The sequence below is a fragment of the Thunnus albacares genome, chromosome 2 (assembly GCF_914725855.1).
Source record: "Thunnus albacares chromosome 2, fThuAlb1.1, whole genome shotgun sequence".
Taxonomy (NCBI): Eukaryota; Metazoa; Chordata; class Actinopteri; order Scombriformes; family Scombridae; genus Thunnus; species Thunnus albacares.
Genome location: NC_058107.1, coordinates 3,987,862 through 4,012,500, shown reverse-complemented (window position 1 = coordinate 4,012,500; position 24,639 = coordinate 3,987,862). Strand labels below are relative to the sequence as shown.

At 38.9% G+C, this 24,639-nt stretch overlaps 1 protein-coding gene and 1 long non-coding RNA gene across 2 annotated transcripts in view; both read left to right on the top strand.

The window, feature by feature from the left end:
- Positions 1-14,764, top strand: part of ptar1 (protein prenyltransferase alpha subunit repeat containing 1) — a 16,960-nt gene extending 2,196 nt beyond the window's left edge. The window contains exons 2-7 of the mRNA XM_044363607.1: positions 1-119; positions 611-677; positions 1,621-1,725; positions 5,292-5,556; positions 7,994-8,358; positions 11,617-14,764. The exon at positions 1-119 is cut by the window's left edge and continues 51 nt beyond it. Of these exons, the coding sequence (XP_044219542.1) occupies positions 1-119; positions 611-677; positions 1,621-1,725; positions 5,292-5,556; positions 7,994-8,358; positions 11,617-11,995 (1,300 nt within the window). The 3' untranslated portion in view covers positions 11,996-14,764. The remainder of the gene's footprint in view (positions 120-610; positions 678-1,620; positions 1,726-5,291; positions 5,557-7,993; positions 8,359-11,616) is intronic.
- A 1,681-nt stretch (positions 14,765-16,445) lies between these two features.
- On the top strand, positions 16,446-22,081 carry LOC122990291. The gene is made up of 3 exons (XR_006405300.1): positions 16,446-17,101; positions 20,182-20,281; positions 21,020-22,081. It is a non-coding gene; the product is annotated as an uncharacterized LOC122990291 (long non-coding RNA).
- The last annotated feature ends 2,558 nt before the right edge of the window (positions 22,082-24,639 follow it).

The window sequence follows — 24,639 nt, the reverse complement described above, 5'->3', positions numbered from 1 at the left end:
TATTGTGCTGGTGGAGAACAAGCTGGGTGTTGAGAGCTGGTGTGTGAAGTTCCTGCTGCCATATGTCCACAACAAGCTGCTGCTCTACCGCCAGCGCAAGCACTGGCTGGACAGGGAAGGTAAATGAACCCGTTCAACATCTACCTGGACAAAATCTGTCCTGAAGGTTACAGGGAGATGAGTAAATATGTTTTTTTTTATATTCTAGACCAGAACAAATATGTAGAAGGTGTACTAGCACCAGGCTTTTGTTTTCTCATGATAAGCAGGATACAGGGTGTTAAAAGCGGGGATAGGATATCAGTGGTCTAAAAAACGTGAAGGACTGGAATCACCAGTCATGGAGCTGTTTGTTTAAACATCATGTGAGCTTTTACACAGTGCAACACAGGAAAAAGCATGACAGCCTACAAAGGTTTACATAACTAATCTAGCATCAAAATGAACTAACCGTGTGATGGAAGTGGAGAAGCGTAACGGTACAGGTGGGTAGTGCGGTGTGTTGCATAGCATGCCCTGTTTCAGCTTGACACAGATGTCAGAGCCACAGAAGAGTTTTATGTTGTGTGATTCCCAGCCAATAATGTTGTGATGTTTGTGTGTCCCTCAGCTTTAGTGGATATCACCTGCACTCTGTTGCTGCTTAACCCGGACTTCACCACTGCATGGAATGTCAGGTACAGACACACCCAGTCCCAGCAGCCAGCTACCTAATGAATCTTATGAATGTCAGCAGGTCATTGACAGTATATGACATCTCTACTCATGGTGTAATGGTACACAAAATTCATGGTTCCGTATGTACCTCGGTTTTGGGGTCATGGTTCAATATGTTTTCGGTATAGCAGGGAAAAAAAGGATTAAAATAATTTCAGAAAATAGTATTTTGGTCCTTTTGTTATTTTGAGAAATATAAACAACTATTACTAAAACAGTTTAGTTGTGCTGCAGTTGAAAAGGAAAACAAAAGTGTTTCCTAGTCAGGACACCTGCTGACAGTTATTTTATGCTGATTTATGGTCACTCAGAACCGGTTCTTATGACGTGTTGTCAGAAATGAAATGTGTTTACAGTTGTTCAGAACTGCTTCACTTAAAGTCGGAGTGAAAAGCCAACACTCAGTCACAGAGAAGGGAGGGGGACGAGGAGACAGGATATTGTTTCATATTTTAATAACAATGACGACATGATTATGGGTAACCAGGGAACTTGGCTAAGCCTGCGAGCATACGTCCATGAGCATGCTCCCTGCATGCTACAGCTAAGTGGTGCGCTGCCAAAACGTTCCAGGTGGAACTCAAGCACCAGAATTATTCTTCCACACGTCAGAGTAAGTGGATTATTTAATTATTTTGACAGTAATTGTTTGGGTCAGGAAGTATATCGAACATCCTATACCAAACAATTCAGGATGAATACATGAACCGCTACACCCCTAATCTCTACACAACAGAACTACTCAGTACTCAGAGCAGAATGTAGTGAGACTGGTGCTTTGGCTGCCTGATGTAAAGCTTCAGCTGAAATGCATATGATCACAGCTCAGTGCAGCTAAAGCATGCTACACTGACTTGAGGGAAACATCCACAGGCTGTAACACATGGCTGGTTGTAATTGCAGGAAGGAGCTGCTACGGTGTGGAGTTCTGAACCCAGAGAAGGACCTCTACCTGGGCAAGCTGGCCCTCACCAAATTCCCCAAGAGCCCGGAGACATGGATACACCGGTAAGACTTCACTGCAGAGCACCATGTCCTTGTCTAAACTCTGTCAATGTCATTTCCAAATATTACACTGGTTAGAAAACATGTCTACAAGAATTAGCTTTGTTATCATTAATTATGGCTGCTATTATAATATTTAACAGAAGAAGGTTAGTTATGTCAGTGAGTGGAAACACTGGTAGGATACATAATTCATGCAGTTTCAGATCGTTCCAAACAGGTGATTCATGTTTTCCATATAGAACAGCTGGACTGACCAGTAAACAATGACTTGTAACTAGAGTTCATCGATTTATCAGTTCATTCGAATTCATGGTTTAGGATGATGTTTAAAAATGAAAATCGATTTTCACTTTAACTTGGGTAATTATGGGACTCCCATAGTTCATAGTAATGCCCTCCTCTCCAACAGTTCTATTCAGACACAGGTAAGATATCAACATTACAGCATGTGCTAATAAAAGTGAGTTTGTTCTCCTCAGTCGTCTGGAAGTGGTTCCGTTGTGCAGCGTCCGAACTCGAGCAAACCACTGTCAGCTATAAAGGTTGTCTAAAGTCTGTGGTAACCATAGGCAGCAGCATGACGAATTTATTCCAACATGTCAAACAGAGGCACACGGCTGAGTAGGAGAAGTGTGTGTGTGTGTGGCACTGCGAGTTGCACAAGACAGCGGCAACCCTAAAACATCTGCTAAAAAGCAGGTAACATTAGCGGAATCATTTTCCCATAGTATCCCATATGAGAAGAAAGGGCCCCGGTGGAAAGACGTTTCACAACGCCAAAGACATGGTGCCGGTCTATACAGTTGAAAAGTGTTCATCCACATGCCGGATACAGTGGACCCTGGATACGCACACACACACACCCACCCACCCCAATCGTATTTTGACTGATCCTTATTCAAATCCATGATGTACAACCAAGATGTCATAATGATACTAATGATTCACAATTAACTGTATAACACATAGATTTTTTTTTTAAATGTGCCAGTGTAGAAATGAATGAGATACTGTTGACATGATTTTAACATCTAATTAATAAAAATACTGCAGTAAAAAGAAGAAAAGAAAAGAAGAATAGAAATTTTTTTGTTTAAACCTTCATGGCCATTTGAGTATAGATTTCTGAGTTTATGAGGTGCACTTGAATGCACCATGAAGTCCCTTGTTTTTACAGTCTGTGGTTGGCGCTTTACAAAGCGATGTAGACACATGATCCATCTTTAAGGGTTTATGTGTTTAAGTGGAAATAGCACGATCGCGCTTCCCAAGTAGATGGCATGGCGTGACTGCAGGGTAAAAGCTCAGAGGAGGGTGTTCGTGTGCAGCGGGGGGAGAAGGAGTCACGGTGCAGGTGCGTAGAGAGAGAGAGAGAGAGAGAGAGAGTGCAGCTCCAAAAATAGAAAATCAATTTGTGGTGAGCAGTTTTATTGGTGCAGCCTCCAACAAATAAATGAATGTACGGGAAAGCCTGTACTACATATATAATTTACATTGACCATGACAAGGTGGAACAAATTCAGAAAAGGAAAAAAAACTTTGAAAGACATTACAAGCAGCTCCAATACAATATGTTTAGTTTTGTTTACAAAATCATTTTTTCTCCAGGGATACAATTTACACATTTTTTCAAGAGGCACCTTTTTATTTATTTTTTTTAAAAAAGTGAAGTTTGGTGAAAGTTAGGTTTGCACTGTGCCTGGCTTTTCCTTTCATGGTCTACTTAATGTTTCAAATGTTGAATGCTTGATTACTCAGCTAAAGTCTCAACCTTGCTTGGCTTCAGCTTCTGTTGGGGCCAAAAAATCAAATCTTGATTTATTTATTTATTTTTTGAGCTTGGCGTCGATTTAAAATTTTAATTGATTTTTGTTTACATCATATTTTTTAAAGACAGTTGAGCATGGTGCCATCTCTCCCAGTTTGTTTTGACCAATAACTTTAAGTGTTTTTTACAGGACTCTTTCTTACCAATTTTTAAATATACTGGAACATAAAGACCAGCGTTACTGGACCTGAGAAATTTACTTTATTTCTCTGCCGGACTCTTCCCCCAGTTTCAGCCCTTCACAAAGCTAATCTCCAGGCGCTAAGGCTAAGGTTAACAACATGGTGGCGGTTGTTAGTCTTCACCTATACTCATGGCTCTGTGTGTGAACTGCCAGCGGGCCAAACTATAACTGATGGATGACAGTTGACTCCTGCAGAGGGACTTGATAAAGGCATGGGATCTATTCATGGAGCTCTCGGTCATTGCTGTCAGGCAAGTCAAGCACTCAGCATGCCCTGGGACTTCAGCCTTGGTCTGGATCAGCTGTTGCTGAGACTGAGCCAGTCCCACTGAGTACCTGGGATGACACGGCCCCGTCAGGTGATGGATGTGAGCTGGTTTCGTGTGGCCTAAAGGCAGTTTTAAATATCGACAACTAGCCAACATGTAGGCTGAACTGAAAATTAGAGCCAGCTGCACTCTGGAGCCTTGGACTTGAGTTAAGGGCAGCAAACAGAGGTCTAGTCACTCCTTGTGGCAGCTACCAGAGCCTCTTCGATTAGAGAAGACAGTCTCCAGTGAACAAGTATCCCCTACCCACTCCAACTCACCTGGTCCAGTCTACACACTCACCTTATTGGTAGATTCTCTGGCAGATTAATAACAAAGGGGGGCTGGGCCTTCTCAGTCAGGACCCCAAAATCGTGGAATAGCCTGCCAGAGGATCTGAGGCTCGTAGATTCTGTACACACTTTTAAATCTCTCTAAAATGTACTTTATAGACGTTCTTTTATGTGATGTCGTCTTTTATCTTTTAGCACTCATGGACTTAATTTCCGTATTGATTTTCTTTACCTTTAAACTTATTCCTGTGGGCATCATTTATTTTGTTTTAATGTTTTCATTTAAAAATCCTTATAACACATAAAATACAGGTTATCCCACACATCTGTCTATCAGTAACAGATGTTTCAACTAAGTAGATCACATCCAGTTTAATAATCAGTTTAATCACAGACAGAGCACTCTAAGCATTCACTGATCTGCTGCTGATCAAGAGCACAGATCATCTAATGTAGCAGCTACCCTCTACATGACTTTTTACTAAAAAAATAACCTTTTGTGCATATTTTAAGATTTCACCCAGCCTAGCTTCTATTGTAGCGGGTGTCATATCACCTAATGTAGTCTCTTTGACTTTCAGATACCAACATTTATTTATTCCTCCACATAATAACTGAGGTGCAGTTACACACCACCAAGTCAAAATTTCCACCTGTCCATAAAGGGCTAGTTCTCATAGTAATGACTGAATTCCCATCAGCCCCAGTTACTAGCATACATGACTTTGTACCTTGTCTTGTCTTTGAGGACATGACATTGAAACTTCATGCTTCTAGAACAGCAGATGGCAGCTATAACACTGTCATAATAAAATCCCCTTTTGACCAGAACAAGAACCAGCACTTGATAGTGATGGTTGAATGACGGATGCTGTCTCTCTTGTAAAAAAGTGGTAAAGCAGTACACAAAGTTCATAGAGTTACATAATCCAGCAGTTGATGTCTCCCTGCAGACGCTGGGTGCTGCAGCAGGTCCTGAGGCAGTCCTCTGCTGTGGGCTGCAGCGGGAAGCAGCAGCAGCAGCAGCAGCAGCAGCAGCAGGGTGAAGCAGAGCAGGCTGATGCAGGCAGGAGCCAGCAGCTCAGTGACCATCTGGCCAGAACGCTTCACCAAGAGATGACTGTGTGCTCTGACGCTGCCTGCCGCTATCCCAGCAACTACAACGCCTGGTCCCACCGCATCTGGGTGCTGCAGCACATGGCCATGGGCAACGTCAAGGTAGGCACAGGAAGGGAGGCTTTTCTTGTTCTATGCTTGTGTTACAAGTTTTACAATGTACAGTTTGAATTATAAAGTGTATGAATGCCTTGCGTGCTCTGTAACAGATGCCTGAACTTCTCAGCTGCAGATCCTCCTGGAAGTATCGAGAGCCTCTTTTATCCTTTAACATTGCATAAGCTATTCATTTGGAACACAGTTGTGCATTGCTGCAGCATTGATTATTTTCATTATTGATTTATCTGCAGATTATTTTTTAGATTGATTGATTTAAAAAGTTTTTCTATAGAACGTCAGAAAAGAGTCGAAGGTGACATCTTGGTGATGTCTTCTTTTGTCTGACTGACCAACAGTCCAAAACCCAAAGATCATCAGTTTACTATCATAAATAACAAAGAAAAGCATTAAGTAAAAGATAATCAATGAGTATCAACATCGGGTGGTTCTTCGCCTCCTTGTTGTGCCTTAAAACTGTTTAACGCACACCTTCAAGTAGATTATCCTGCTTCTACCATGCTCATTTGCCAACAATATCAAATAAAAGCAATCGTAAATTTTTGGTGAAAGTTTTTGCACTCTAAATCGAAAGGTCATCAAGCAAGAGCTTACCGTTGTCATGACAACTTGCCACACTGTGCTCTCCGTTAAGCATAACTGCAGAGTGCGTCTCCAAATCAGTGATCTGTTCTTTTTGGTAGACAAAGTCTCTCTGTATATTAACTGCTCATTTTGTTGCCTTTTTTTTTTGTATTAATCTCATCCTTCTCTTCCTCTTCGGGTGTCAGTTCCTTTTGCCGTTTTTCGATTGGTTTCTTTCTTTTCTTCTCCATCTCTTTTTCTCTCTGCTGTGTCCCATTCTTCAAAACTTCATAACGAGTAAGCTTTGTACAGCTGAGCTCATCAGTGTTGCTATGGTTACAGGTTGGGTAGTGGATGAATTTAGAACAGTGATTAAACTACGTGTGCAATACGTGGTTTTAACACACACCTGCTGGCCAATCAGAAAAGAGTATTCATCCAGACTGTGGTATAAACCTTTTTATTTCCTTTATATTTGCTTAAAAATGACTAAAACAACTCAATTATCAAAACAGTCACCAATTCATTTTCTGTCGATCAACTAATCAATTAATTGACTAATTGTTGCAGCTCTGCAGGTGAGTCATTTCTCCTCCATCCTCACAACCACCTTAAATGGCTGTTTTGGTTGATACCAATACAGCAATGAAGTTCCTCTCCATGCACTTTTTATTCTAATGTACAGATCTCTTTGATCTCTGAATATTCTCACTTTCCTTTTATTGAATTTCATCAGCTCTGCACACCTTTGGGTGTACTGGCAGAACTGAATAGTGTTTTCCAAACTGATTGGTGAGAACAAATGGACACTGACACGTAGTCCTAACTGTAAGCCTGACAGGTCAGGGCCCTTACTTATGTAGCTTCTCACAATCACTTCTAGGAATCTGTGCCGATATTTAGGAGCTCCAGAGGAGTTTCCAGAAGATGGTTTTCAGGCAGAATGAAAAGAGAGGTGTTTTATGAAAGCTTGATGAGAACAAGCGTATTGAGATTATTTTACCAAAATAAAAGAAAAACTGCATGCATCTTTACAACAGTGATGAATCAAACTTTTATTGTGCTGATACAGATACTGCATATGTGAGGGTGACTAAAACTAATATGAACACAATCATGTCCCCCTGACGGGATAATAATGAATCTCAACTTCATTACAACAGGTACAATATTTTTATAAGGTCTTTAATCTTATTATTTATTTAGGATAGAGTTAGGCTATACACCCTACACATTCTTAACCTACCATATTGTCCCCAGACATTAGTGATGTATGCCCTACTTACGTCACCCCACTCCTGCATACACACCTGCACGCACGCACACACACACACACACCCCAATAGTATGTTGACTGATCCTTATTCAAAGCCATGATGTCATAGAAAACCAAATGATACTAATGATTCATAGTTAGTCGTCCATATAACAATAGCGATTGGGATAAAGAGACAATGATTAAATCCAATTAAACTGATATCTCATCCGTCAAGTTCTTGGAAGCACTAATTTGTGGTGTTGTATTCCTTTTACAATATAGAAATTTCACCACAGTCTCCTCCACATGCAGATGAACTTCTACACCATCAGCCTTGTGTTCTGCGTAGTACATGGAGTTTTTTTGAAAAGCTAAAACAGTTATTGGGCTGTTCTGTTTATATCCTAAGCTACTTCTTAATAGCACTAGTAATAATACTAAATACTACCTTATCCATTTACTTAAAACATCTAGTTTTAACAACAAGTATAATTAAAATTTTAACATGCAGCTTGCATGAAGTTAACATTGTGCAAATGTCAAACATGGGATGATCTCCCAAATGAGTGTTTAGTCTTCTGTTCTTGTGTTTCCTCCCAGGTTTTCCATGATGAGTTGTCCTCTATGCGCCTATGGGTGTCCATGCATGTGTCTGACCACAGTGGTTTCCATTACCGCCAGTTCTTGCTCAAGGAGCTGATCACTGAGCTCACTGAGCTCTCTCAGACTCCAACTTCCACCAACAGCAGTTCACCCGAGCATCGGTCCAACATAGTCCTCAGCAGCAGTCCCCACCATCACAGCCACGCCCAGGTTAACGGGGAGCTGTCAGGAGCAGAGGCAGCAGGTGAGGACGAGAGCCAGCTCAGCCTCACCGCAGTAGTTCAGCTCTTCCACCAGGAGATGGAGCTCTGCTCAGACCTGATCCAGTCCTTCCCTGGACACGAGACTCTCTGGAGTCACAGGTGAGTCTTCTTCATTTATCTGACAGCTGAAGTTACTTGTTACTTTACGAATGAACATATTTTATGAAAACAAAACTTCTTTATCAAGGTTTTGTCTATAATTGAGTCCTAAAAGCCTTTTCTTGCACCATTTATAAAATCAATGAACTCCAATTTAAAAACAGGTTGAATTATTTGTACTGCACTAACGGAAGGGTTTTGGACCCAATTATAGACAGAAGCAACATGATCAGATTTTTGTGTTATAGATAGAACAGCCCAATAGTATAGCAACTTGTTAATGATTTCCAGCTCAACAGTACACTACTTTTACATTAATACATCAATAATAATAATCCAATTAACTAATCTATTTTCAATGTTCAATGGGGCCGTTTTTCTGCATATTAGAATTCTAACTTTTAATACTTTAGGTACATTTAACTGATAATACATCTATTAATAGTACTTTCATTAAAGTCATATTTTTAGTGCAGTACTTTCATTTGTATTGTAATGCTTGTACTGTAATTTTTATATTGCTGTAAGCATCTGAATACTTCTTCTTAGGGCTGCTCTATTAATCGAATTGTATTTTCAATCACCGTTTTTGGCTTCCAACAATTATGAAAACAAGATAAAAGAGATAAAATGATTATTGTGCCGCGTTCCGTTTCGCAATGATGCTCTGGTTTTGTCTTGTTATAAATCTAGTGCATCATGTGTCAGATAGCGGTGTGCCCGAATACAAATACATTATTCGGCAAAGCACAAATAGTGGGTTTTATATAAATATTTGTTTCATACAAATATTTTAAAAATGATTTGTTGGGGGTGTTCCCCAGAGATAAAGCTGAGCTACTGACACAAGCAAAGTGCTCCCAGGGGACTCTCCATAACCTGTTGTTCCCCTTCTCCTTTCCACAAAGTTAGGATGTAAAAAAATAGGCAATAAATGAAAAGTGCAAAGCAATAATCACCTCACAGGCTCTGTGTTATGGGTGTATAAATAGGTAGAGGTCTGTCTGCAATGAGGCGATGAGTAAAGTTTTAGCTCAGTAGTCAGCGCAGTCGTCTATGATCTGGGAGACTCCAGTTCAAGACCGATGTGGGGACCTCCTTCATAAGGTAGTTTGTTCATGAACACTTATTGTAACACTTTAATTTTCTAAAATTAAAAGTGTAATAAAAACAAAAAGTGGATTTTTAAGCCTCTTTCCACTTTTAATCAAATACAAATACAGATACAGATAATTTTGCTGCCTCAACAAATACAGATACAAATACTGGGATCTCTGCACATCCATAGTGTCGGAGCAGCCAGACAGCACAGCGAGAGACAGACAGGCAGAATGTGTCTGAATTTAACAGTCACATATTCAACGATGGAAACGGACTTATTTAGACATCTACAGGCTACTTTGTTTTAGTTTCAGTCAGACTTTGGATGCTATTATTTTAGATATGATATCTTTCCTTTCATCCAGCTGTTCAGAGCTGTGCTTTCTCTGTCCGCAGTCTTATTGTGCACATGCTTCCTTGTAAAAAGCTGATTAGAAACCTGATTCTGCTCATACATGGCAGAGAAATCAGTGTTCTCCAGGGAGTAAAGTCTACCTGTGGAAACCTGGTTTCTCTGATCCCAGACTCAGATTACAGGAAGAAGGTTTCTGGTTCACATAAGAAATCAGTTCTGGAGAAAAGCGACTGTAACCTGCTTACTCAAGTGCATGTAAACACACTGCATGATAATACAAGTCAATGACCTCTCCCTTCTTAAAGTACCATGATGAATGATCAATCATTTTAGTATTGATCACTCTCCACATAACATGCATCTGAACAATCACTACAGTAATATGATCTCAATTATTTTGGTCTAGTTTAGTTTTATGTATTATTTTTATATATTAAATATATGTTTAGTAGTTTTCAATGTGGTTGTGGAAGTGCACTACAACATACTTGATCTTATTTATTTTTATTAAATGTATATAATTTTATTTATTTATTTCATTGTTTTTTTGTTTTTCAGTTGAATTATATTTCAAGTTCAAGGAAATCCACTGTTAAAAAGACAAGTTTATCTTTTTAAAGTTCAATAAATGCATGATGTTTCCGAAGTCGATGAGTAATCATGTTAAATTATCCTGATCTCAATATTGAGCAAAATAATCATGATTGTGATTTCTGCCCTACTTCTTCCACAAAAGAAGGAACCCTGAAGCTTTGTGTGTTCTGTCCTAAATAGGATGCTTCCTTGTACTTTGGATAGAACCAGTATTGGTATTTAATATGCATATTGCACAAGAGTGAAACTCTTGTGTTTCTGTGTCAGGAGACAACAACATGTGATGTGACCTAAAGCTGGATTTCTGCTTGCTGTAGGAGGTTAACGGTCATCCTGCAACCTGTGTTGTAGGCTTTGATTTATGGTTTAACGTGTGTATCATACGTGATCGGGCAGTAATATCCTTCAATTATATTCCCTACAGTATCTTTTACATAATTTCATTCACTTGGAGATAAATGTGAGAATGGGAAAGGCTGCCTTCATTACTGATTATGAGCCTCCTCCATGCAGTAACCATATTTATGCTCATGGTGAGAAAAGGTTTGCAGTGAAAATGGCTTTCCTAGATATATGTTCCATCAAAGAAGTTCATTTTCATGACTGACATTTTATCCTTAATGCATAAACAGTTTTGTTTTTTGTTCACATGAAACTGATGTTGCATATTCTAGTTGACCTGTGAAACCTAGAGTGTCCCAGCTGTCAAGAGCCTCACTTCAAGCTGCAGTTTTAGTTTGAATACCCTAGTTACGTTGGGTCCAGTCAGTAGCTGTTATGAACATGTTTTAAAGATGTGAATTTTCTGCAAAATGTGCTTTGTTCATGATGGGTAAAAAGGGTAATAGTCAGAGACAAGACATGATGAGTCTTCCTCCTCAGGTTAAATGGGTGGCTGTTCTAATAAGATGAAACTTTAATGAGCTCCCCACAAAAATGGCTAATATTATTGATAGTGGTGTTTTTCAGAAAATAGCCTCAGCTTTAATGCACTATATGGCCAAAAGTATTTGGACACCCACTATTACACCCATGTGGGATTGTTGTACATGTTATTCAAAAACCACAGAACTAAGAAGCTTAGCCCAATCCATGAAAAACCCTCAGACTAAAGGTACACTACATATATATGGACACTGTGCCAACATACTGTACAATGTTATTTGTCCAGTACATTTGAATATGGATGTATTTTTCAACCCTTCCAGGCGGCACGTCTTCTATCTGTGGCACCACTGGAGGAAGGAACACCAGCATCACCACTGCAGCAGCAACGGAGGCAGCGAGTCGGTCCACTTTAACGACGGCGACCTGGGCCTCCAGAAGACAAGTGCTCAGGGCTATGGAGCTCAGGAGGATGTTGTAAACGGACAGAGGCATTCTAGTGAAGCTATGGAGGTAGACGGGATGTCTTTGCCAGATTCGCACGACAGCAAGCGTCTGAAGAGAGGCGCCTGCCACCCAACCTTGCCCTCAGAGCACAGTTTTGTGAATGGAATCCTGGACAGCTGCTGTAACCCTGAGCAGAGACGCTTTGCCCTGGCATACAGGAAATGGTTAGACACTGTCATTGGTCAGCAGCCTTGAAAGCGAGAACAATTGGCCCTATCCTTTCTCAACATTGAAGTTGCCTTTAGACACAGATTTCGGATCAGCTTACCTACTTATAGCGCTGACTTTAACCAGTAGAATGATGCAGTGATGACTTTAGAAACCAATCCCGGGGCAACCTAGTTAATATCCTCTCTTCCTGGAACCCCTTCAGAATGGAAATCTGCTCACACAAAGCAAACCGGCTCGCTATGTCTGTCAGTAGATTCTATTCTTATTTCAGGTGTCTCAATGCCTCAGGTCAAAGTCCCACCGCTTTTATTTATTGCCAACTTGGCATTCATCCACACAGCTTGCATAGTAAGTTGAAGTATTTCAGCAAAGAACTAAATGAAGCTGCCACATTATCTTTGCAGAGGTGAGAGCAGAGCAGAATGACAGAAATGACTAAAAACTCACTATCAAAACACTTGTTGGATCTGATTGTATAGAAAAACAAAATGGCCAATATTACATTATGAAATAATTATATGAATAGTGATTATTATTATGATCCAGAGGGGATTGGTGACATGTCAGTGGGATAAATGCCGTCATGCAATAAAAATACATTTAAAAAGGGCATTTTTGATAATGTAGCTATAATATAATGAAAAGTGAATTCAATAAAACCTTTACTAAAAATCATTGTATTTTTATATTTTACTCATTTATTAAAATGTTTGTTACTACTAGTTTTTTTTTTTTATTTTAATTTTCTTGTTTGTTTTTAGCATTGGCCATTTTGGAGTTCCATAAATTTGAAGCAGGTGTTAAATGACAGCTTTGGCGTGATAGTGACTCTGATTATAAGGATTCTCTCAGCTGCGTGGTCGCTCTACTTTAGATGAATGTCTCGCAACGGCAGGTTTTAAGCACAGCCACACAGATTCTTTAGATTTCCATTCTGAAGGCAGTAACATTTATTAACCATGTCATTTTCTCTTCATCTTTTCCTCTCTTGATCTCTGGTTGCTGCTCCTGGTTGATTTTACCCTCGTACTTTTACTGATGTATATAGTGAATAAGACCTTACTATGTAGCCAAGTGCTAACTTACAGTAGCTTGCAACAGAAAGCCAAAAAGCTGGTCACTAGCTAAGAGAGTACATTCTGTTTGCTATGTGAAAAGTTAGTCATAGCTAACTTGCAAGTCTTACCTTCTGTCAACCTGAAGCACTAAATACATAACCAGAGAATGTTAGCTTTACCAGTTTAGCGGTACTGATGTTTGACTTTAAAGGAATATAGTGCTAGGGAAGTGAGTTCCTCCTACATTCACTGGTGCTACATGCTGCCGTTACTACAACTACTTCATCTGTTACTGGTGTGTAGTGTGCAACAGGTGAAAACTGAACTGCACTTTTGACTATTTGATCATAATAGGCATCATTTTGTGAGGTATCACTGATAAACAACAATATTACAACTATTTTTAAAATGTCTGCTATTTGCACCTGGTTAGTTAACAATAGGCCTAGCTGCTGTATTTCACTAGCTTGTCAAACAATAGAGGTATTATCAAAAAGGTCAAAATCTACATCACATCACATTATCTTTGTGTTAAGGAATAATTTGTAGCACTCCTTTTAAAAGTTACATGCTGTATCTGCACATGTCATCCCATCAATAATGTAAAGGATGACACTGACACTTCCTCCCACTACATTGCCTCAGCTGGATTGATAAGGGAAGAATGGTATTATTGAATTTGTATCTGACAAATCTGAAGTCACCTGTATAGCAGATGATTGGTTGGAAAATATGATGGGCTGCATTTCAAAGAGGATCCATCTTTGTCACTCAAAGATGTTGTTACAGTACATATGTGAGCAAATGCGGGACGCATTAGCATTCACTACAACGGTGATGTCTTAGTGGGAACCTCAATGCAGCGTCTGTATAAAGAGGTTTGATTGGATCGCCTACATTGGCTTGTTCTTAAAGACAGAATGGCATGTTTGAGGGGAAAAATGGAAGGCTTAGTCTAACTACTGCACCTGTAAGTATAAAAGCCACCTGAGACAGCACAGATGTCCACTCATTGTTATACAAACTAGTCCACAAGTGTATCTAACTGCTTAAGACGAATTCATAATTTTCACAAGCCACATGTTCAAATCTTGAACAGAACTCACCACCTTCCGATATCAGATCAAAAGGTAGACGGGTGATAGCAGACAAGTACACAAAGCCATTTAGAGCATTCAGTCATTAGTCTGTAACATTTGTGATGTTTCTTTTCCAGGTTTTCCTTGTGCTTCCATGTAACCCTTACCATGCTGTATTTGGCTTCTCATAAAAAAAAAATGTAAGAATTATGAAGTAAGATGCTTTTATCACCTCAAATCACTGTGTACATGATCATAGATAATCTTGAAACTAGTATTTTTGAGCCATGTATTCTTAAGTTTTGGTCACCATGAATGGGTGTGGACATTTTTAGAACTTTATGGGGGGGTATTTTAACATCCTTGCAGACCTAGAACACAAACTTTGAATACAAGACTATCTATGCAGAAATATTTTTAAAGGTTCAACAAGCTTTTAAAAAGAATAATGTAGCTTCTGTTTTTTCTAATTTATTCTTCTGTTGACATCAGTGGAGGGTGTGTCCTTAATGAATAATCCTTAGCATCTGATTAATTTTCTATTTATTTATAGAATTAAGTATAGAATTAAGAATACTTATAAATAAGTATTTTATCTTCACTTTCAGTGTTTTGTCATCCGCTTACTAAGAAAATAAAGTTCATCTGGGATCAAGTGTTTTGTTTTTTGACCTGTTGTTTATTTTGCACGACTGCAATGATGCATAAAGCTCCAACAAAAGCCTGAGAATGAAAGACTTCAAGGTGTTTACTTAGTATTGACTGGGTTAAAGGTTTTTACTGGTCATTACCGTTGGTGAAACATTACAAACTCTAAATATTGAAACCAAATGGAAATTTTTATTTGCTGTACACACAGCTTTTGGAAATTTTGACCTCCAAATTTTCATCAACCTTCTTGAAAACTGGATAGTTTTTTATGCAGCTTTTGATCTCATATTACCAGCAGGAAATTCCTTATTGGCTTCTGAGAAAGTGTCTCAGGAAGTTATGATATATGTTTTAGGGGTCCCACAGGGCAGTTTCCTTCTCTGTGTAGATGCTGCCACTGTATGATTTCATCAGGCAACATAGAATCAATGATCAATGCTGACAGCAATTTAGTCATTTCAGATGAGGCAGATGATTCTAAGGGTTTGACCTCACTTATATATTTGCTATTAATATTTGGATGAACGCAAGGACATTCTTTTAAACACCAAGACTAAGATCTGTCAACTCAGATCAAATCAAAAGAGTTTGGGGTCAACTTGATTCTGATTTAAGTTTCAAAACCTAAATCAGCATCGTCACCAAAACAACATTCTTCCATTTGAGAAACGGTGCATGATCATCAACAGAAGGGAATGTACATTTGGCTTTTTGCAGAAATGTTTGGCTGATGAGCACTACAGTTTCCTCACATTTAATTTGCTTCTGCAGAACAGTTGCAAATCTATGTCATTGACAGAGGATAAAGTTGACTTCAAGTGCTCTCTAATCATATAAAATAGTTATCTGATGAGGCTATGGAAAGGGCTTAAACCCCTTTGGAGGATCTATAGAAGGTTCTGACAGATACACACTGCATGAATAGCGTTTTTGCTGCTTTCAACTCAGTTCATTTTGCTATATTCCTCATTACTGTGGATACATTTAAACTTGCGCTAGTTCTGCTCAAATACTCTTAGCTCTCTCCTCCTTTTAGTGACTTTTCTCGCTGATCCCACAGTTGTTAGTTATTTTAGTTCAGCAGTTAGCTAGGCAGCTACCTCTGCCTCCTTTAGTGATAATGGCACGTGTAATAAATATAGTTTATTTGCAGTGTTGGAAAAAAAACGATCATTAGCTAATGTAGTTAACTGACCTAGTGTAGCTCCTACTCCACTGGTAGCTCCCGAGTGTTAATGATTCTTTACATGATTAAAATGAATGATTTAAGTTTAGAACAATATTTAACAAATACTAACATTTTTGAGAGTACAGTGATCAGGTTTCCATACTTTCAGCAATTCAAACCTTGCTGATTTGACCTGTTACTCCATAACTGAACAAAATAATTTCAAAGAAACCAAAGCTGTCATTAAAAAAAATAAACCTTTTCAAAAACTAATGAAAATACATTTGCAACAAATTAACAAACTGGATCTTAAACTGGTGGTCTGGGGCCATGGGAGGGTCCAGGAGCAGCAGTGTGCTCGTTATGGATCGTGCGCTTTCACTTTGCGCACCAGCAGATCTGTTTCCTCTGCAGAGAAGCGCTCCCTCTGACTACTTAGCAAATGCGCCGTCATAATAGCAATCCGCCAAGGTGCAAGCACATCGTGCTTTTAAAGGGAATGGGACATGACACTCTGATTGGTTTATTGCATGTTACACCCAAAACACACCCATGACTAATTAGGAGATTATGGACAACCCCTTTGAACCATGCACCTGGCGCATTGACCATTTTTTGTGCCGTTAAAATAGCAAAAGTAGATTTGAGCACACCCTAAATGCACTTGCGCTATGCACTTAAGACCGTGCACTTTGGATCGTTAAAATAGGGCCCTGTATCTCTGTCATCCAAAGCAACTCGAGCCTAATTATCAACCCTAAACCTAAATTTAATTATAACTCATTCGAAAGTCTTGTTCTTAGTCTTTCACACTCAACCTGGAAAACTTTACAGCCAATTTTATTAGTTGTAGTGTACCATCAAACATAGTCCTTAGTGCAGCTGGCAAACGTCCCTCCCTGGCTACCGTAGGGCTAGACAGGCTGTAGCACCGCCCATTTCCTGGTTGCCAATTTTGTTGGTCTGATATATAAGCTGCACTGAAAAGACCTGGTATGCCGCTGTTCTCCTCTGGCCCCTGGTGCGACAGGTTGTGACTGTTAGCAAGATAACGCTCTGGTACGGTAGTGCTTTCAGTCCTGTTTTATCCACCAGAGGTCCCGTCCCCCAGCAATCACCTGCTCCCATGTGTTGAGTCTTCTGCCTGATTATTGCGCCATTTGCACATAGAGAGGTAAATATTGATATGTCTGCTTAGAGTATGCCTTTGTTTGGCAGTGTGTTAATCAATTTAACCCGTTTTCTTTTGTAGATACTGTGACTGCCACTGCTGTTTTGTTTTGCTTCGTTTTTGTTGTTTTGATTAGTTTTGTTTGGTCTAGCTTAATTTTTTTCTCCACATTTTGTTTTCATGGTTGCTTTCATAAAATAATTGGTTAGTTTGCTTTAATAGTTTTATTTTTCTTTGTGGTATTAGCCTTTAGTTTCATTATGTGGTCTCTGTTATTGTTAGGCTCTTTTGTTACCTCTTGCCGCCCATCGTGGCGTTGATCATTTCCCCCAAGAAACTAGTAAGGTAGTGTGCTGTCATTGAACCAGTGTTTCTTTGTTGTAGCGCTGTAGGACCTGTGGCGAGTGTGGCCGCCTGGACGGTGGAGGGTTTTGGTGATAGTCCTCACTGTTGCTGCTCACCCCCATAAACACGTGTTTGGTGGTCATTTTTGCACTTCTTTCACAATTTTTTTTTTCCTTTTGGTTTTTTTCTTCTTCTTGTTAAATTATTAGTTATTTTATTAATACATTTTGTAATCTTGGGGGAACTCCTTGTCTCAGTCCATCACTTACCATCATCTGTATCATTATGAGAGATCTGTGGCCTTTTATCTTGTGTGAGTTGAATATTAAAGGGTCAGTACAGCCTATAATTCTAACAGAACCAAATTTGGGCCTTGCCTGTCTGGGCCCAGCCACATTAATACAGATAAAGTAATTATAATAGGTGATTTTAATATTCATGTGGATGTCGATAATGATAGGCTTAGTACTGCATTTATCTCATTATTAGACTCAATTGGCTTCTCTCAGAGTGTAAATGAATCCACTCACCATCTTAATCACACCGTTAACCTTGTTCTGATTTATGGCATTGAAATTGAACATGACACAGTTTGTCCATGAAATCCTATTTTATCAGACCATTACTTCATAACAAAACTGTCTTCACTACATGTCTATCTGATAGTGTAGTAGCTAAATTTAAGGAAGCAATTCGATCAGTATTGAATTCAGTGCTATGTCTCAATTCTACAAAGGACTCTGCGAATTTTAGTCCCTCCCAAATTGATCATCATGTTGATTGTGCCGCAGGCTCATTGTGAATAACACTTGACTCCATCCCTTTAAAAAGGAAAATAATAAAACATAAGAGTTTAGCTCCATGGTATAACTCCAAAACTTGCAAATTAAAGCAAACATCGCAAAAATTTGAAAGGATTTGGCGTTCTACCAAACTAGAACAATCTCGCTTAAAACATATAGGAAGGCCCTCTGTAATACCAGAGCTGCCTAATACTCAGCATTAGCTGACCCTTAGTTAGCGCTTCTTTACTAGATATGATCAATCTGTCTTTAGTAATAGTCTATGTACCAAAGTCCTTTTACAGTAGTTGTAATTAAACCTCTTCTTAAGAAGCCTACTCTTGATTCAGACATTTTAGCCAACTATAGACCTATATCTAATCCTCCATTTCTCTCCAAGATCCTTTAGAAAGCAGTCTCTAATCAGTTATGTGACTTTCTACATAATAGTTTATTTGAGGATTTTCAGTCAGGGTTTAGAGTGCATCATAGTACAGAGACAGCACTGGTGAAAGTCACAAATGACCTCCTAACTGCATCGGACAAAAGACTTCTCTCTGCACTTGTCTTGTTTGATCTTGATGCTGCATTTGACACAGTTGACCATCACATCCTATTACAGGGATTGGAACATTTAATTGGCATTGAATTTATCAGTCCAATTTATCAGATCTATCTCAGTTTGTAAAGGTTAATGATGAATCCTCCATGCATGCAAAAGTTAGACATGGAGTTCCACAAGGTTCTGTGCTTGGACAAATACTATTCACCTTATATATGCTTCCTTTAGGTAATATTATTAGGAAACACTCCATAAATTTTCATTGTTATGCAGATGATACGCAATTCTATTTATCAATGAAGCCTGATGAAGTTAGAAGAATCAGTTAAACAAACTCCAAGCATGCCTTAAGGACACAAAGACCTGGATGACCTGCAGTTTTCTGCTACTAAACTCATAAAAAACTATAGTTATTGTACTTGGCCTAAACACCTTAAAAACTCATTATCTAATGATATAGTTACTCTAGATGGCATTACCCTGGCCTCCAGCACCACCGTAATCTAGGAATCTGGGAGTCATTTTTTATCAGGTCATGTCCTTTAACTCCCACATAAAACAAATCTCAAGGACTGCCTTTTTTCACTTAGGCTACATAATATTGCAAAAATCAGGCACATCCTTTTTCAAAAAGATGCAGAAAAAATAATGCACGCATGTGTTACTTCTAGGCTGGATTATTGCAATTCCTTATTATCAGGCTGTCCTAACAAGTCTCTAAAGACTCTCCAGCTGGTCCAGAATGCAGCTGCACATGTTCTGACAAAAACTAGAAAAAGAGATCATATTTCTCCCATCTTAGCTTCGATGTATTGGCTTCCAGTAAAATCCAGAATTTAATTTAAACTCCTTCTCCTCACCTACAAAGCTCTTAATGGTCAGGAACCATCACATCTAAAAGAGCTCATAGTACCCTATTACCCCACTAGAACACTGCACTCCCAGAATGCAGGCTTACTGGTGGTTCCTACAGTCTCCAATAGTAGAATGGGAGGCAGAGCCTTCAGCTATCAGGCTCCTCTCCTGTGGAACCATCTTCCAGATTCAGTCCAGGGTGCAGACACCCTCTCTATGTTTAAGAGTAGGCTTAAAACTTTCCTTTTTGATAAAGCTTATAGTTGGGGCCGACCAAGCTCGCCTTGGACCAGCCCTTAGTTATGCTGCTATAGGCCTAGACTGCCGGGGGACTTGATGCACAGAGCTCCTCTCTCCTCCTCTCCATCTGTATGTATTCATATACCATTAATGCATGTTACTAACTTGGCTTCTTCCCCGGATTTCTTTGTGCTTTCTCATCTGCAGGAGTCCCTGGCATCCAGGCTGTGAGCCTCCCCGATAACAGTAGTCTGTAAGGAGAATTGATTTGTAATTTGTGCTTTCTTTCATTCTTGCAGCTTACATCATGCACTGTAGCACATGGGATGGATGGATGGACATCGGTTGAAAAAAACTGAAGTAAAAAAAGCCCTCGTATACAAATGCTGCTTAAAGACTGTAAGTAGTTGAATGTTGTGCAGCTGAATACTTTTACAGGCACTGTTCTAAAAACATAGTTTTGCTGAGAAGAGGCAAATTTATAGTTCCAATTTTCTAAATGATGTATACATGGAACTAGCTGTTGTTGTATTACAAGTTATAACCTGTTATTACACATCCATCTGAAATACTTGTTTGGTTTTTTTTGGCCAGTTAGGAAATGTGCAGTCAGTCTTAAAAACTGACAATGATAATGGCAATCTTTTCACAAATAACTAACTAACCAACTTTTTGGATGTTATGTATTGTTGTGCAGCTGTGTGGAACACTGTTACAGACACTGTTCTTCAATCAGTCTTACAGAGAGACACATTTATAATCTATTACACAGCTAGCTGAAATACTAAATTGTTATTGGTCAGTTAAGGCAATCTGCAGTCAGTTATTTCTGAAGTGATCGCCATTGTCAAAACTGTTGTCAAGCTGAAGCCTTATCACATTTCTCTTAAAAGTGTGCTACATGAAGCATTGATGTGTCATAGACTAAAGCTGGCCATTTTAATAAAGGGTTTTTTTCCAGCATTTTTAAGTGTCCTTGATATATATGGCTCCATACTAGCTCTAGTTTTGCTCATTTTTTTCCAAAGGAGAAATAAAGGAGGCATTTATCATTTAACAAGTTATCTCCATTAAGTCTCAAGTAAGACTCCTGTTGCTAATTGTCCTGTCTCACCTATTTCTCTTTGTGAATTTTAGGTGGAAACATATCAGACAAAATGGAAACTAAAATGAGGCTGAAATGAGAATCACAATTTTGTCTGTAGAAGAGCAAGCTTTGAGCAGTAAAATTTTCCTCTTTAGAGTCTTTTCTGAAGATTATTTGAAGATTATTTTGCAAAATGTCCAACTTTTTAGGTCCAAGTTTGAGATGTATTCAGGAGCCACTCTCTCTCATTCCAGAACATTTCTTTGCTTTGTAAACTTTACTTTGTGAACACGAAGACCACACTAGAGCTGAATAAATCAAAATGCATGTCAATACACCCCTAATCCGTACATATGACTGAAGAGGGTCCAGTTAACTCACTTCTATATTTCACATAGATTAAGATGAGCAAATATCAAAATGAGGTACAAAACGGCTGATAATAATAAATGAGTAATACAGTTCATATTGCTACCAGTGATAAATGCGCTAACCTTTCTGGCAGAAATACAGTAGATATTAGCTACCACTGATGAATGCACTAATCTTTCTAACAGAAATACAGTAAATATTATTAGTTCCCAGTGATGCATGCACTAACCTTTCTGAAAGAAATACAGTAGATAGAACTACCTAATATCACTAACTTTCCTCACAAAAAGATGGTTTATCTCACTAGCTACCAGTGATAAAAAGCTTTTAATTCAGCAGACTGGTAGAAAATTTTGCACTAAATTTGCCTTCAACTGCTAAGGGGCTAATGTTAATGTTAACTTAGCATTTTCTGCAAAAATGTAGCTAGTAAGCAAACATTAGCTAGTTAGCTTATTAACTTTAATATCTTACTAGCTGCCGGTGATGAGATGCTTTTAATTCAGTAGACTCGTTGAAATTTTTCAACTAAATTTGCCTTCAACTGCAAAGGTCCTAACATTAATGTTTACTTAGCATTTTCTGAAAAAATGTAGCTAGCAAGCCAACATTAGGTAGTTAGCTTGTTAACTTTAATACTTGGATTCTGGTTTCTCTGAAGTGATAACAGAGTAGCTTAGGTACACAGTAACTAGTAAGTATTTTGTATTTACTTAAACAGTATAATTTCAGTAACTTTAATACTTACCAATGAAGCAAGCTCTGGATGGTTGGTGGGGAGCTTCATTTGTGGTGAAAGCTGCACGTTAGTAAAAAACGGCACGTCATTGACTGAAGCCTTGTTTGATTCTATTGGCTGCTGGAGGAAAGGGGTAGGATTTCCTCTCAGAAAGCCCTGAAGGCAAACTTCTTCCATGTACGTGCAGACTCTACCTACTATAAAGTAGCGACAACAAAGCCCGCCCATTTAGAGGGAAAATATGGTTATGATCAGTCTGCTTTCGTACTGTCTTTGTTCTACGTTTATTCCATGTTCCTGGTTAGTGTTCCTGTGTTTGTGTCTCCTGCGTTCCTGGTATGTTCCTGTGAGTTTTGCATTTTCATTAAATATTTCTGCATCACATCTTGCCTGCCTGCCGTCTCTGCATTTGGGTCCACCTGCTCCACTCACCCACCTCACTGACACCGACAAGTATCTGTAAGACTACCACTACCAAATTGTCCCGGTTTTCACCACAATGAAAATAATTATAATATTATACTTGTTTTCAGTGCTTACATAGATGTCTATACGGTGGCTGTGAAGTGCAAATCACAACGACAAATAGAAAACACAACAACAACAAATTGCAAAGCAAATTAACAAAAGAGAAAACACAACAACAAATCGGAAATCACTACAGTAAAACAGAAACCACAATCACAAAAGCAGAAAACACAACTTCTACCAGAAAAGGTAGGTACCTGCTATCGACAAGGCTTGTCACTGATTGGATGCTCTCCTATTGCCAAAGATCGTTGCTGATTGGAAGGATGCACTGTCCATCTTTTTAACAAGAAATAAAGACACTGCACACCTTCATTTGGGGTCCGTATACCCTCTGTCCAAAGCTGTGTTCAACATGTTTCATAACAGGATAAAAAGACAATGCACTATTTTGTTTTTCTGTTTTTTGTGTGAATGAAAAAAAAAAAAACGGAAATCTGCATGCTTTCCCTGTTTTCGTCTTCAAATCACAATTGAAATAGAAATTAAATCCAAACCAGAAAATAACTTGTTTTTCGCTTTTATTGTTATATTATACTATACTACTGCATCTCTACAAAAACATTGTCATTGACTATGTTTGCTGTTGCATAGATAGATAGAGGGTGTGATTTGGGGGGAATCCCCGTTTGCTTTTTTTATCCACCTCATATGGATTAAGGCTATGTTTCACCCACAGACCGTATGAAATATCTAAATAAAAATAGGTTATTTAAAAAAAAAAGTAAGCAAAGCACTGCAACGTGAGAACAGTCTATAGTACAAACAACAATAAAATCAGAAATGGACTAGGCTACGTGTTGACAAAGTAAATGGACCAGGGGTTGCCTCCTTCCCTGCTCGGAGATTTGCAAAGATGTGGGTAAAAGAGGGGCAACCCCTTCACAGAAAACTAACGATACTGAAAGGAGTGTTGGGGGGGATTTAATTCTGGCATGAGAAATTAAAAGTTAACCGTTTGTTTTGTTGTATAGGATCACATCTCCCATGTGGACAGGCCATGAACTTCACATCACATCGCTGAGAGTGAAAATATCACACTACTTGATAAGTTAAATTTTAAAAAATGGATTAAGATATTCCTGCTGTTGGGTATTTGACCCCTGAAACTGGTCTGTGGTATAATTGACCACTACAGGGCTCCGGTCAGAGAGCACAGAGTCATCAGTGTCATTTAACTCCTTTACTTGCAGAGTAAGAGTAGTACAAGTAGTGCAGATCGTTACAGTTTCTGAAATAAAGAACAAACAAATACTACATTATGGCTTTGAGTTGTCACTGTTAATATCTGTTGTTACATGGCTAATCATAACCAGTACTAATTAAAACGTTTAAAGTTTGCAGATGAGATCTACATCTTCTCAGGATGAATATTAACCCAAACTGGTGCAGTAATCACTCCTGTTATAATAACACCTGCTGAAACCACCTCAACTGTGTTCACAGTCATACAGCAAACTAACTAGGCTAACAAATTAGCTTAGCACAGCGAGGCTAGTTTCTGAACATGCCAATTGCTGAACAAATAATGAACACACTTAGCATAACCTAGACAATGCCATGTCATGAAATACAGAGAGAGTTATCATGCTACATGCACCTTATTGCAGTAATATTGCAACTTACATCATCAGTGACTTCTGCTCCGGGAAAGCCGGCAAACGGAAGAAAAGGAAGTGTAAACAAGAATCGTAATTTCACAATAAAAGTCTCTGAATGTACAGAATTCCCAACAGCCGCCCCCCATTTGGGCAGCAAATGTGTAATAATGGAATTCTTCTAGTGTCTTTAATATTGTCCTTGAGAGCATGGAGCTGGATTAGGCGAGCAACTGGTCTTATGTAGACTTTACCTTTCACCAGGACCTCTACAGTTCTGATGCATCTGTCCTGACTGGTGACTGTCTTAACAACCCTCCCAATGGACCACTGAGCTCTGGGGAGCGATGGATCAATTATCAGGACGACTGAGTCCACAGTCACATTACCTGATGACCTCTGCCATTTCTGCCATGTCTGAAGAGTAGGTAAG